The sequence below is a fragment of the Eptesicus fuscus genome, chromosome 9 (assembly GCF_027574615.1).
Source record: "Eptesicus fuscus isolate TK198812 chromosome 9, DD_ASM_mEF_20220401, whole genome shotgun sequence".
Classification (NCBI taxonomy): domain Eukaryota; kingdom Metazoa; phylum Chordata; class Mammalia; order Chiroptera; family Vespertilionidae; genus Eptesicus; species Eptesicus fuscus.
This window is the reverse complement of record NC_072481.1, coordinates 47,484,713-47,499,454: the sequence shown is the minus strand read 5'-3', so window position 1 is coordinate 47,499,454 and position 14,742 is coordinate 47,484,713. Positions and strand designations below refer to the sequence as shown.

Here is a 14,742-nt window from a genome sequence, read left to right as displayed (position 1 = left end):
TCCAAGAACAGATAAAGGAGTTAGGGCAAGCTAAATAACTCACTCATCTCTCTGGCCACAGTAATTACTTCTGGCTGGGTATATGACTCAAGCTGAGTCAACAGAGGCTCTCTAGACTTTTGCTGGAGCAAAAAAGTATGGGGAAATTCTCATTTTTGCTGGTCTTCTAGCTACAAGGACAGTGTAAAGTATAACCCAGGTGCTCCCAGTAGCCATCTTAGCTTGTTTGAAAATAAAGAAAAGAGGAAGAGGGAAGGGATACCTGAAATGGTAAGAACTCCCCAATTTAGTTATATTTGAAGAAAAAAACTTTCCAATAAAGTCATCAAGTAAACTTTTTTTAGCTGAAGCTAAACTGAACTGGGTTTTTATCACTTTCAAACAAGAATATAAAGTGATGCTTTCTGAAAATCTGAATAAAACAACATAATGGATAAGATTAATCATCTATTGAATATTAATGCTACTCACTGAGCACTTAATATGTGCCAGACACTATGCTGCTAAGTGCTAACATAAAAATGTCACATATAAATCCTCACGGGAGTCTCTGTAAATAAATGATCTATTATTGCTATTTTATAGATGAGGAGAAAAAATTAAGTAGCATGTCCAAAGTCAAATGCCTAGATACTGATCCAAGTTTACTGACTCCATACATTTGTGCTAATACCATACTGCACGTACCTAATAACCAGCCACCAAATGTTTACCTAAGTGCCTTTGTATCCATATTAAGGATACAAAGATGAATAAATTATAATAATATACTAGAGGCCCGGTGCATGAAAGTTGTGCATGGAGGAGGCAGGGTTGGGGATAAGGTGTGGGGGGGAATCCCTCAGCCTGGCCTGCGCCCTCTCGAAATCTGGGACATCCCTCTCACAATCCGGGACGCTGCATGTACCAGTGACCATACTTTTCATACAGGTGAAAGGCATCTTGCTGTTGTATGGGCAGCTACATTTATTTGTCCTGATTATAAAAAGTAGTACATAACATGATCCTTCTGAGGCAGTAGTACCATTTTCCCCATCTTGTGGGTGGAAAAACTGAAGCAGAGAGAAGTTAAGTGGCTTTGTCACACAGTTATAAGTGTCAGAATCAGGGCTGACCACAAAATGTGCAAGCCAGAGTCGCAACTCCTGTGTTGAGCATCTGCCCCCTGGTGGTCAGTGTGCACCATAGTAACAGGTCGTTCCATCATTCAGTCAATTTGCATATTAGGGTTTTATTATATACTAGAGGCCTGGTACACACAAATTCATGCATGGGTGGGGTCCAGCTGGCCCCGCCCCCTGGTTGAACTCCTGGTTGAACCCCCGGTTGAGGGGACAATTTACATATTAGCCTTTTATTATATAGGAAGATTGTGGTGAGAATAAATGGTAATTTACATGAATTTAAGAAAATGCTAATGTGTAGTTGAAATTTTGTAACCAAAATAGATACCTGTTCAAAGGAATGTCTTTGAATGAGACTGTAACTAATAATCTTCCTATATAAAAAGCCTAATATGCTAAGTGTCTGGTCGTCCGTTCAACCAATCAAAGCATAATATGCTAATGATATGCTAAGACCACTCAACTGCTCGCTATGACATGTACTGACCACCAGAGAGGGCAGATGCTCTGACCAGTAGGCTAGTTTGCTGCTGGGGTCCAGCCAATCGGGAATGAGCAAGACGGGCCGGACATGCCCTGGAGCTCTCCTGCGTCTCTCCCCGGCTCCGACTGTGCACTGGTGGGGTCCCTTGGCCTGGCCTATGTCCTCTCACAATCCGGACCCCTTGGGGGATTTGGAGAGCCGCTTTCAGCCCGATCCTGCAGGCCAGGCCGAGGGACCCCACTGGTGCATGATTTGTGCACTGGGGCCTCTAGTATTTATATAATTGTTTGAATTAAGAGTGATAACTGATGAGGAATATATAATGTGCAGAGAGCCTACTAAAAAGAAATCAGATGTCATAGAAAAGTGTCATCAATATCTCTCCCAAAACTCAAAATAGGGTTTATGTCAATGAAAAATCATTCCCACAGAAAGAGATCAGGTTATCTTAGTTTTATGGAACTTTTATCACAATCACTCAAACCAAATGCTTTCCCTTTTGAATGTGTGCTCACCAAACCATTAAATATATCCTATACTTAAGTTTATCTGTAAGAAAAGATTGCATTAACCAGCACAACCCCCTTGACAGCTTTATTTGTGTTTTTTCGTAAGTTTTGCATCTGTTTGGTTTGTATGCATAAGGTACCTTATAAGTGGAAACAAATTCTGGATATCACAATAAAGTTTGAATTCCTGTAATGACAAATTTGAGGACAGGCCTTGTACCATAGTGACTCCCTCCTCCAAGGCAGTATCACCTTGCTAAATCTAGTCTGATCCTTACACAATCTAATAGGCTTTCTCAAAGTAAGAAAGCTTCATGAATCATTGCTTTGTCTGGGAAAAAAAGTATAATTGCTTTCTAAAATTATTAAAGCTAAAAATATTAAACCAAAACTTAAACACTGAAAATTAGAGATTATGATCACTTATTCACTGTGGTCTATGACAATAAAACATATTATAATAAAGAAGAACACATTAATAGATAATTAAACTACCTTTAGCTATAATATTAATTTGCCAGATATAAAACTGAGACAGTTTTCCTTCACACAGACAAAATACAAATTTTTCAAAGATAAGCACTGCATCTTTCATAGTCAAATTTAAATTAATTTGTAATGGTTTCTTTAATAAAGAAATTTAATAAAATGGAATAAATGTCTAACTTTCAATTCTTTATTTGGAGAGAAAGAACTCAATGGTGAACACATACTAAACGTTATATAACACTAGAGGCGCGGTGCACGGATTTGTGCACCAGTGGGGTCCCTCGGCCTGGCCTGTGGAGACTGCGCTGAAATCGGCTCTCTGACATCCCCTGAGGGGTCCCAGATTGTAAGAGGGCGCCGGTCAGGCAGAGGAACCCCACAAGTGCACAATTGGGGCAGGGGAGGAACTGTGGGAGGGCACCAGGGCATGTCCGGCCCGTCTAGCCCAGTCCTCATCGGCCAGACCCCAGCAGCAAGCTAATCTACCAGTCGGAGCGTCTGCCCCCTGGTGGTCAGTACGCGTCATAGCAACTGGTCAAACAAACAGTTGGACACTTAGCATATTAGCCTTTTCTTATATAGGATAGGATAGGTAAAGCATAGCACTGCAAATTCAATTAGAAAAGTTCAGTAAAAAAGCTAATGGATCATTTACTTTTGCATACAATTACAATGTGTTCAGAAAACATATGCACAGAACTTCAACATATAACGAGGTCACTCCATACTGAAACTCTAAAGTTCCTATGTGATACGGAATTAACTGGAAAGTGAGTGAAAGCAGTTACTGGTGTGCTAAAACATTTTTACTGTCACTAGAATTTACCAGCCTGTGGTGTTCCCTTAATTACCTCTGATCTGCTGTTTGCCCTGAAAGCCCGTGCACCCTCAGAATATAAAGTACATTTCTGGAGGGGATGCTAAAAAGAAAATAAACAACAAAAGACTTCTACAACTCCAAAAGGACCTGCATATGTAAGCTTGAAATATGCAGAATACTGAAATAAAAGAAATGAAGAAAGATTTCTAGCATCGAGTGATGTCACACTGCACATGAACTCATTGAAAACACACATACACTCACAACATTCTTTATAGAACTCACCTAAAGTGAGTAATCTAAAGCAGACTTAAAAAAAATCCTCAAGTATTTTATGTTATTAGAAACTTAAGTATTTATGACTTACCTTAGGACTTTAAGATAAAATGATGAAAAAAATCATGTAAAATTTAAATGTACAAGTTGTTTTTCCAAATTATTTTAAGTACACAAATATCAAAGTAATAAATTTTAATAAGTAATCATTAGAAGTTTCAGAAGTAAACTTTTTATAGTATTTACTCAAAAGTTTTATTTAGACCTGTCCAACAGTTTCCACTGACATAACTTTTAAAATCTAAATTATATAGGCTATGAAAGGGTATATTCAGAGTATTTAATATATGAACAAGAAAAAAAGAAATAAAAGTTGGGATGTTTTAAGTCACTTAACACCAAAATAAGAATTCACCTTTTCCACTAGATTTGTGTGAACTAGAAAAACAAAAAACATATTTCTTCTTATAGAAATAATGCAGGCCCTCTTTCATATTTCAATGGGGTAACATAAACTATCATGTTCTTATCCCATTATAAAACAACAGTTCATCACTTCAAAAGCATGAATCCAGCTATTAACTTTACTAATAACCCACCTTTTTCATTTTCTTTGTATCTACAAACGCCAACTGGAATCTCTGCTTGAAACATGGAGCCCACCATAATCTCCTATTTTAAAAATAACATAAAACATTAGTAAGGGCTCTGGCTGGGTATTGTCAGTTGGTTGGAGCATCGTCCCAATGCGCCAGGGTTGCGGGTTCGATCCTGGTCAGGGCGCATACAGGAATCAACCAATGAATGCACCAATAAGTGGAATAACAAATCAGTATCTCTCAAATCAATAAAGTTTTTTTTTTAAATACATTAATAAGATCTTAGTAACAGACTTTATATCCATTTTCTATCATTACCATCTTCTTGGGCAAACTGTTCCTGGTTTCTGTGTCCTATAATACAGATGCAACAATTAACTACCTCAGAGAAGTATTGTGAGGATGAATGAGTTAATAATAGATAGGAGCTGGGATATGATTGGATGAAAATATTAGTAATAATAATGGGGTGAAATGCAATACAGACAATATATACAAACTACTTCAAAACATGGAGAAAAAAATAAATTCTTACTATTCAATTAGTAAGATAACAAACACTAAAAAACTGGAAGTCAAATTCAGATATTTTCAGAGTTATCTACACTGTAAACTATGGTCCCTGGGAAACTGATATATAAATGCTCAGGTCCTATTCCAGACCTACTGAACCAGAAACTCTGGAAATGGGACTCAGCAATTAGTGTTTTAACAAGGTATCCAGGTGATTCTGACACACCTTACGTCTGAGAACCAGAACTTTAAGATAAAGAAAGTAACAAAAAGGGTTTGTATAAAGCTCAGTAGAGGCCAAACGGATGAAACTCCAAACCAAATGGATAAGGAGGTTAGTGCCTGACTTTCATTAAAACAATACAAAATGAAAAGTGACCTCCCAAAACATAATTAAAACTTACTTTAGGAATTCTGGTAATCAACTTTATAGCATCAAATCACAAATTAGGGGAAACTGTTCAGAAAGACATTGGAGATCAGCACAGACAAGATTTTACAACACACAGGGTCCAAAATTATAGACTCTCTTTTATCTGGTGGCTAAATGTTAAGAATAAATTTACTGCATTTTTAAAATGAAAACTTAGGGAGAAAAAGTACAAAATCTTGGTCTAGCAAGTTTAAAGAACTCTTAGGATTTGAAAACTTCTGCTCTCTAGTTACTGTCATCTCACTGATGTTAGAAATTGTTACTTCCATATTTTATGGGAAGAGATGAAACTCAAAAAATTTTATTTCTTCAAGTACATACTATTATTAAGTTAAGGGGCTGTAACTTGAAGAGATTTGATTTCAAAGCTGTTTCCTCTACCTATTTCTATAAAAACTCCCTTTTATCTTACAAGCCTGAGAAGATGCTGAATCTAGACATTTTTTAATTGAAAAAAAAATCATACTAAAAACAGTCTGGATTTACCATGGCCTGATTATTACACACTATTCCTGAGGAAGTGACTAATACCCTCCAGCAAAGAAGAGTTCACTTTCCCCTGTTCTCTCTCCTCTCAGCTTTTTGTCCCTTCATTAAAAATACTAACAACATCCAATTAAATACTATATTGAACACAGATACAAAAACAGTTAATTTATTTTGGAGAGAAGCTATATAAACTTAAATGTATGGTGAAAAACAATAGTTTAAGATGACTCAAGATTTCTACAGTTTATCATTAATCTACATGGTATAAAAACCAGAAAAAAACTGGATTAAAAACCATTTCCCCAAATAGGACACACAAATAGTAACTTCTGTGAACCTTGTTATGTCTTCAGACCCATCAGTCATTCATCATTCACTCAAATTAATTAACACATACTGTACTGGGCTAACCTTCTTACCACTCTGACCCAAACAGATGTCTCTCCGTTCTAAACATCTTTTTGGAAATCAGTAACAGATCAATTTTGGCTGAAGCCCCAAATCCTGGGTAGCCCAGTCCAAGTTCATTTGAATACTTAATTCTTCCTAATAGAAACTCTAAATATAATGTTTCCTTATTTTTAATCAGCAAGGGGGTCAGCTCATTTTTAAATTCCCCCCAGGCATCCCAGACCAGACAACTTTAAACCAAAAAACAAACAAACACAAAAACAAAACACACAAAAACATAGGGAAAGCTCAAAAGTATTAACTAAATAAATAATCAATCATGACTGAAGTGCAGAAATCCCACTCAATTTGATGTTCTGGTCTATTCTGCATTCAAAGAAATTTATGCACTAAATTTAAAATCAAATGTAGGAAAGACAACAACAAAAAAAACCTCAATGGAGTTTTTAAGAGAAAGATCAGGTGATCATTTTTTTAATATAAATGATTTGCTCTAAACAATTTCACATGACATTTTGATACTTTCATAAGTCAATAGCTTTGCAATAGCTTACAATTAATTCAATTTAATTATATGATTAAACAATGTTATACAATTCTATAATTTAAAACTATGTCAATATATTCTCTTTAGACTCATTTAGAAATCAACTTACTTAATTATGCAGTTTTAGAGAAGCCCAAATCCATCTTTTTACACATTATATTTGGAGTTGTAAATATCAACATTGATATAGGATAGAGAAATTTATAATCAAATTTTTAAACAGAATTTACTGAATACTAAAAAGCCTCATGATTTATATATATTTATCAATGTGATACTTTCTATAGTGCAACAAAAGTCTAATTCAGCACCAGTTCAGAAATTTGGATTTCTAATCTTGGTTTGAGTGCCAGTTCAAAGGCCAATTCTTTCTATGTCATTATTTTATTTTATAATGAGATAAACATCTGAATATATTAGGGGAAATCTGAACATCTACCCAACATTTAAATGTCAGAATAGGGCTTACCTCAACTTTATCAACATATATTTAGTTAGTAAAAAAGTAATTACACTGGGCTTTTTAAATATTAATTTATCTAAGTTTTTGGAAAATATGGCTCTAACTACCTTTTTCCAGTCTTCTGATGGAATATAATCTTCATCTTCTTCAGATTCTTCTTCTATTTCGCTGTCTAGAATAAGTAAGACAATACTACTATAAAATGATTGCTTAGCCTGCCCACAGCGTATATTTGTATTTTATTCTTACATCTACCATCAAAATATTTAAATATGCCCAAAGTTATTTCCAGAGTTAGGCCAAGATATTTCAAATCAAATAATACCCCATCAGTTAAAAAAACAAAAAAACAAAAAAAAAAAAAAAAAAAGCCCATACACCTTTCAGGTCAATCCTAATCTTAGACAACTGTATTCTCATGAAATGATTTTCTACAGAAATTTCAAAAACAAAATTTAGAATCAAAATAACATATTTCTAAACTTAATTCTTCTATCAACAGCCTAGTGACAGAATAAATTATATGATCTCAATCTCTTCCTTACAAAATGAGAATTTGGACAGAATAGTGATTTCCAAAAGTGCTCCCTGAGACACTGAGAACTTTATGGCATCACTTTGGGTGGAAGCACATGAAAGGAGTATGTATGATGCCCTCCATTCTACCCAACTGTTATTCAGAGCAGGCAAACTGCTGCCTATTTACATTTTGGAGTAAGAATGTATTTACAAAAAGGGGTGGGAAATCTGAAAACAGATTCTCAGCATCTTCTTAACTCTAAAATGGCACACAAAGTTCAATAGGATAACATTCCACACAGAAATTAATTCTTCCTATGGAGAAAGATAGGCAGTATATATATAGCTTCCATGCAAACATCACAACTGAAATACCAGATTAAACAGTTTAGGCAGTCACTTAGCACCCCACTGTCAGTAGATCTGCTCTCTGTTTAACTAAGAGGTTAATACTCCATTTCCCCAAACTTAAATTAACACAATTATTGCCCTGGCTGGTGTTCTCAGTGGTTAGAGTGTTGGTCCCTGGCACCAAAAAGGGTCTCAGGTCTAATTTCTGGTCAAGGGCATGTACCTGGGTTGCAAGTTTGATCCCTGGCCCCCAATCAGGGCACATGTGGGAGGCAACTGATCAATGTGTCTCTCTCGCATAGATGTTTCTCTCTCTTTCTCTCTCCCTCCCTTCCACTCTTTCTAAAATCAATGTAAAAAAATATTCTCAGGTAAGGATTAACAACAAAACAATTAACACAATTATTTCAGTAACTAATATCTTCTTGCATTGGTACATTTTTCAATTGGACAATATCTTAGATCAAAACAATAAAATTATTATTAGCAGTACTACATTCACTTCTAAACTAAATGTGTAACAGAAATCATTCATACAAAGCAGTTGCCATGTTTAATCAGTTATTACATTCCTAAATTTCATGAGGCATTGTTTAAGTGTTTTTCTTCTTTTTAAAGTATAGAAATTTAGATAAAAAATTTAAACTAATAATACTAATAGTTGACTTTTTATCAGAGAGCCGACTTCTAGAGTAAAGATTACTGTTTAGAATGAAACACTGTGCAGTAGATGAAGTATGCAAACATTCAAGATAGATATTACTGGTCATCTCTGACTAGATCATAATTGTAGGAAAATTAGGAGACTTCTTTCTAAGTATAATGTATTCCTATCTCAAAAGTCAACCACTTCTTCAGAACTAGGAGGCATTGATTAAAGAAAGCAATGCTTAGGAATCTATTTTAAATAGGCTAATAGGCAAAGAAAGTAGAAAATGAAAACTGAGGAAAAGACTAGGAGAAATTGAAAAAAGATGACCATGAAACAAACTAAATTTAAGAAATGGTCAGGAAGGAAAAAAAAGGAACACACTTAAAACCAAGTAGTAAGTGACACAACAATTACTGTAGTATATTCATGAACAGGGCCCAGCATTGCAAAACTAATAACCTAGAACAAAACTCCATTATTGTTAAGTGATATTTAAGAGTAAATAAATTCAAACAGAGCAGTGAAAAAAAACACAACAACAAAAAAAAAAACAACACTAGAATTTTAGGCCATATAGTAGAGAGTAAAAATTACACCCCAACTATAGCAACCAGTAACACTTACTTGTATCAAAATATTTACATCGTCGTGGGCGGATTATTTCCTGTGCATCTTGAGAAGCAACAGATTGTGATGGATCATCATTTGAAGACTGAGTTTCATCCTCTTGACCTGATGAATCCTTTATATTCTCTTCCTGTGGGATCATAAATTAAATTGCTTTAAGATATAAAACATTAACAACATCGATAAAAACCTGTTGGAGATTAAAGATCATAGTATTTCAAATATAACTAGAAGATTAAAATAAATACACTAACTGTAGCATGGTGTGCTGGGTCAAATCCTGGACCAGGGAAAAGGACATTAATGGAAAAACTGATGAAATCTGAATTGCCTGTAGTTTTAATTAAGTAGTATGGTTCCACTATTGACTTCTTATTTTTGATAAATCTTCCATGGTTATGTAAGATATTAACATAAGGGAAATCTCTGGGTGAAGAGTACATAGGAAGTCTCTGTACAACATTAGAACCTCTTCTGTAAATCTAAAATTGTTTCAAAACAAATTAAGAAAAATGAATACAGAACTGCCAACTAGCCTTTATTACTTAAAAACAGTGCTTTTTAAACGTTAGTACAAATTTACTTAGAATAGGCATTGAAAAGAAATCTGAATAACACAGCTGAAACTTACTCCTCAGGAGTGGATTACAGAGAACTTCCAATTTTTATTACATATTTCTATATCTTAATTTTTAATATCTAAATGTATTACTCTTAAAATCAGAAATACAGATAAAAATAAGCAATCAAAATGAACGTATTAAAAAATTACAATTCCAACAATAAAGACTACAATCTTAAAAATTTCTCTATAAGCTTACTTTATTTTCTCCACTACAGCCACTGTTATCATCATTATCAGCATCTTCATCATCTTCACCTTCCTCCTCCTCTTCTTCCTCCTCCTCATCTTCTTCAGGTAGTCGACTAGTACCATCATAACCATAAAGGCTGAGAAGTTCATGAATTGGCATGTCGCTTTCCTAAACAGAAAGTTAATTTCTGAGTAATATTTCATATTCCTATACTTCACAAATCTGTATTCATTCCATACTGAAGAATGCTCTTAGACAAGAGCATGTATCAAGAATTTTAAGCATGTATCAAGAATTTTAAAATCATAAAAAGTGAAACTGAAAATAGTTCTGAAAGCTAAGAAAATTCTAGTCTTTTAAGAATTTCTTAAGACATTGACCAATAAGAATTGTTAACAACAAAATCTTTTAAGTATAATAAAAAGGGACATTGGTTTAGAACTATTCTTTTGTGCAATCATTTAGTTAATGTAAACCTCAGTTAATAGTATGTATGGATGCTCACACTTAAGAGTATCATATATAATATGGGAGTGGGAGAATAGCATAATTAGAAAATAAAGAGACTGTAAACTAAGCCTACTCAGCCCAAATACATGAAAAGAAAACAGCAATGATATAGTACAGGAATGATACTGAATTGCATTAGCCATATATTCTCTCTTAGAGTAATCTATAATTACATATAAAACTATCTTATGCAATTTCCAGTTTATAGATGAGATAGGCTGACAGATTAAGCCATTTCTCAAAACAACAACAAAAAAACAAAAACAAAAAAACCCCACATAAGTAATAACTTATGTGGCCAGATCTCAAGTCTAATTCCAAAAGTCCATACTCTCAACCAGGGACCTCCCCCAAACCTCACAAAAACATACCCTAAGGGTGAAATAAAAAAATATCCATGTTAGTGAAATGCAATTAGCTTCCTGCAGAAGGTACTCACTCTAATCAGTAATAAATATGACTACAACATCAAGTATGAGGGAAACATGGCAGAATTCTGATTATAAAAGGAAACTTTAACCCATTCATGTGAACATATTACACACACACATCCCTTAATAGAAAGAATCAGTTTAAAAGGGTATCATGAAATAAGACATCCTATATAAAAACCTAATATGCTAAGTGTCCGACCATTCGACCAGTCACTATGACGCACACTGACCACCAGGGGGCAGATGCTCTGACCGGTAGGTTAGCTTGTTGCTGGGGTCCGGCTATGGGGACTGGGTGAGATGGGCCAGAAATGCCCTGGAGTCCTCCCATGGTCCCTCCCTGGCCCTGATCAGAACGGGCCAGACAGGCTGGACACACGCTGGACGAATCCGTGCACTGGCTGGTTTCAGCCCAATCCCTGCAGGCCAGGCTGACGGGCCTCTAGTGTTCTATATTTCTCCAGCAGTCTTGTTGTCTTATTCATAGGCAGAAATAAGTCTGGCCTATGTGTTAAATACATTGTTGTGGTAGAGAAGGGTACATCGAACTGGATTATATAAATCCAATGACACTAATCACTTATACAATTAACTCCCATCACCCAGAATGTGTGTGCAAGCAATGACTAATGGTTATAATTTTTAAAAGTTTTCTTATAGAAATAGGAAGAAAATGTTAATATTTCTACTTCATATCATAAACTGATGTTCTAGTTATAAGTCAGCTTGTGAATCTATTTCTGAAAGAGAAATCAATTGTAAAATCCCTAATGACCTGCTGTAGCCACAGCTTGAAAAATGGTAACTATGTCAGGCAAGGTATTACCACCCCAGCTGATAGACCAGCTGGCATACTTTTTTAAAAATATATATATTTTATTGATTTTTTACAGAGAGGAATAGAGAGGGATAGAAAGTTAAGAAACATCTATTCAGCTGACTCCTACACACTCCCCACTGGGGATGTGCCCGCAACCAAGGTACATGCCCTTGACCGGAATCGAACATGGGACCCTTCAGTCCGTCGGCCAAGGCTCTATCCACTGAGCCAAACTGGTTAGGGCCCAGCTGGCATACTTAACTGACACCTCGTATTGTGATTCTCAAAGTGCAGTAGCACAGTGTTTAAGGTGTTCAAGGATCTAGTCCATGTAGATATCTGGTCCATGTACGAGACAGAAATTTGGGAATTAGGAGTCAGGATTTGAGAAGTAACACAGAACTTCAAAATCAAGAAAAAACTAGAGTAAGAGAAAGAGAAAGAAAATACTGGTTTTATACACAACTAGAGGCCTGGTGCACAAAATTGTGCACTGGAAGGGGGGAGGGGTCCCTCAGCCCGGCCTGCACCCTCTCAGTCCAGGAGCCCTCGGGGGATGTCCGACTGCCACAGAGGCAGGGGAGGCTCCCACCACCACCACTGCACTTGCCAGCCATGAGCCCGGCTTCTGGCTGAGTGACGCTCTCCCTGTGGGAGGGCACTGACCACCAGGGGGCAGCTCCTGTGTTGAGCATATGCCCCCTGGTGGTCAGTGCATGTCATAGAGACCAGGTGTTTCGCCGTTCGGTCGATTTGCATATTAGCCTGTTATTATACAGGATAATAACAAATAGCTGCCATAAAGTACCTTCTATGTGCCAGGCATTTCAGAGAGAGAAATAAAAGCACAGTGAGAGTATTACAATCTTATCAGATCTTTAAAAGTACGAGATGGGAATGTTTGTTACTCTTATTTATGAATATTCAGAAAACCAAATAGAAGGATACATCATGCACTGACAGAGACTTTACTACATAACTACACCTCCTAATCCCAGCTCATACTTTCCATAAACTCATTCTGCACCACAAATTAGAAGCAGGTTTAACAACTGAAGTCACTATTATGAACAAGAGCCCCTGAAGTCACTAGTAAGAGTAAGGGCCAAACCAGGAGAAACACTTTAATGTAAGTTTCATGTTCATTTCAGCTTTAAAATTATCCTAATTTTATATATATATATAAAATTAGTAAGCAACAGTCAGCAGCAATAAAAAAGTAGAGGTAATATTAATATATATATATATATATATATATATATATATATATATATATATATATTAGTATTACCTCTACTTTTTTACAACTGAGTTAACTGATACCTTGAGAAATAACACAAAACAGGCAGATTACCAAATAAATGTCCTAGGGCTCTCAACCTTTTGTTCTGTCTTATTCAAGGACAATAGAATCACCTTGAGAGCTTATTAAAACAGACTATTGAGTCCCACTCTATAGTTTCTGATCTAGGTAAGCTGAGGTAGGGCGTGAGTATCTGCATTTTTAAAATAAGTGCCAGGTGATGCTGATGCTGCTGGTATGAGATCAGCTTAAGAACCAATTAGCTCATACATAGTTCTAAGATAAAATTACCTGCACATCAGCCTTTCCAGTGGAAGGTAATAAAGATTGATCATTATCTTTAATAAAGCTTATCACTGATATCTGACATCTTGCTCAGTTATGTGTCAAAAAAATAGGTGTCATACTAACTGCATGGAAAGAAATCTTTATGTCTGACATTCATGGTTAGGTTAGATTTTTCCTTCTTGGATACATATTTGAGAAGTGTGACTCACTTTTTAAAAATTTATTTCTCCAAGAAAAATTTACCAACACCTCCAATACTGACTAGGCAGAGAACTGAGGAGAGTCAAAAGTAGCTCATCACAGTGCATTTGGAGAACCACTTTAATTTGAAAAACAGTAATAGAACTGGCAGAGAAGTCAATCAATTCAGGAAAAACTACAAAAGTATAGAAACAAAAATGCTAAGTAGGTTACCGTGATAAGAGCAGAGGGTATCTGTAATAACTAAAAGAAAGTTAGGGCTGGTATTTTAAAATATTTTCTTTAGTCTTACTTAGTTTCTAAAAAAATCTGTCATATTCTACTTTTGACTTGGTTTGAAAGTAGGTGTTGAGCAGTGACTGACACAATGTTAGGGCTTAGGGAAAATACAACCAAATGCTCAAGATGGACTTAGGGAGAGATTTAGTTTGCCAGGAAGACTAAGCTAAGTTGGAATTCACTGCTATAAATCACATGTAGTATAATTAGAACCTAAACTAAATGAGTGGCTATGGTAAAGAAAAACTCAAGAGACCTTGCAGAAGAAACCAATAGGATGTAACCATGGATTAAGAGTGATCGAGGGGTCCTAGGGACACTGAATCTCTGGTTCTAGACATTCCTTGGACTCAGATACCCATAGGACTTCTAAAAAATAAAATAAAGTTCTAATATACATCTAAAATGTATTCTTAAAGTTAGTTTTAGGTGAATTCTATCATGTGTAAACAAAATAATCCTTGCCTATTCTATCAAGGAAATGCTTACTTAATATAAAACAAACTATAGTCCGGCTGGTGTGGCACAGTGGTTGAGCATCCACCCATGAACCAGGACGTATTGGTTTGATCCCCAGCAGGAGGCATGAAGGAGGCAGCTAATCAATGATTCTCTCTCATCATTGATGTTTTTATCCTTCTTTCCCTTTCTCTTCCTCTCTCTGAATCAATTAAAAAAAAAAAAACATATTTAGAAACAAACTATATAGTCGTATTGTACTTCTGTTTAGATATTAACTTTTATCTTAACCTCTGTCACTCAATATCAATTTAGTAAGCAACAGTC

General features: G+C 35.5%; 1 protein-coding gene across 6 annotated transcripts in view; it reads right to left on the bottom strand.

Annotated features, from left to right (window-relative positions):
- MIER1 (MIER1 transcriptional regulator) overlaps positions 1-14,742 on the bottom strand; it is a 56,835-nt gene that overhangs the window by 21,169 nt on the left and 20,924 nt on the right. For 4 of the 6 annotated variants that reach the window (XM_054720915.1, XM_054720918.1, XM_054720917.1 and 1 more), the window contains 5 exons: positions 10,128-10,289; positions 9,561-9,788; positions 9,304-9,436; positions 7,265-7,329; positions 4,302-4,374 (listed from right to left, as the gene is read on the bottom strand). In XM_054720915.1, coding sequence (XP_054576890.1) covers positions 4,302-4,374; positions 7,265-7,329; positions 9,304-9,436; positions 9,561-9,788; positions 10,128-10,289 — 661 coding nt within the window. The remainder of the gene's footprint in view (positions 1-4,301; positions 4,375-7,264; positions 7,330-9,303; positions 9,437-9,560; positions 9,789-10,127; positions 10,290-14,742) is intronic. The other 2 variants (XM_028142390.2, XM_008139408.3) reach the window with 1 other exon arrangement.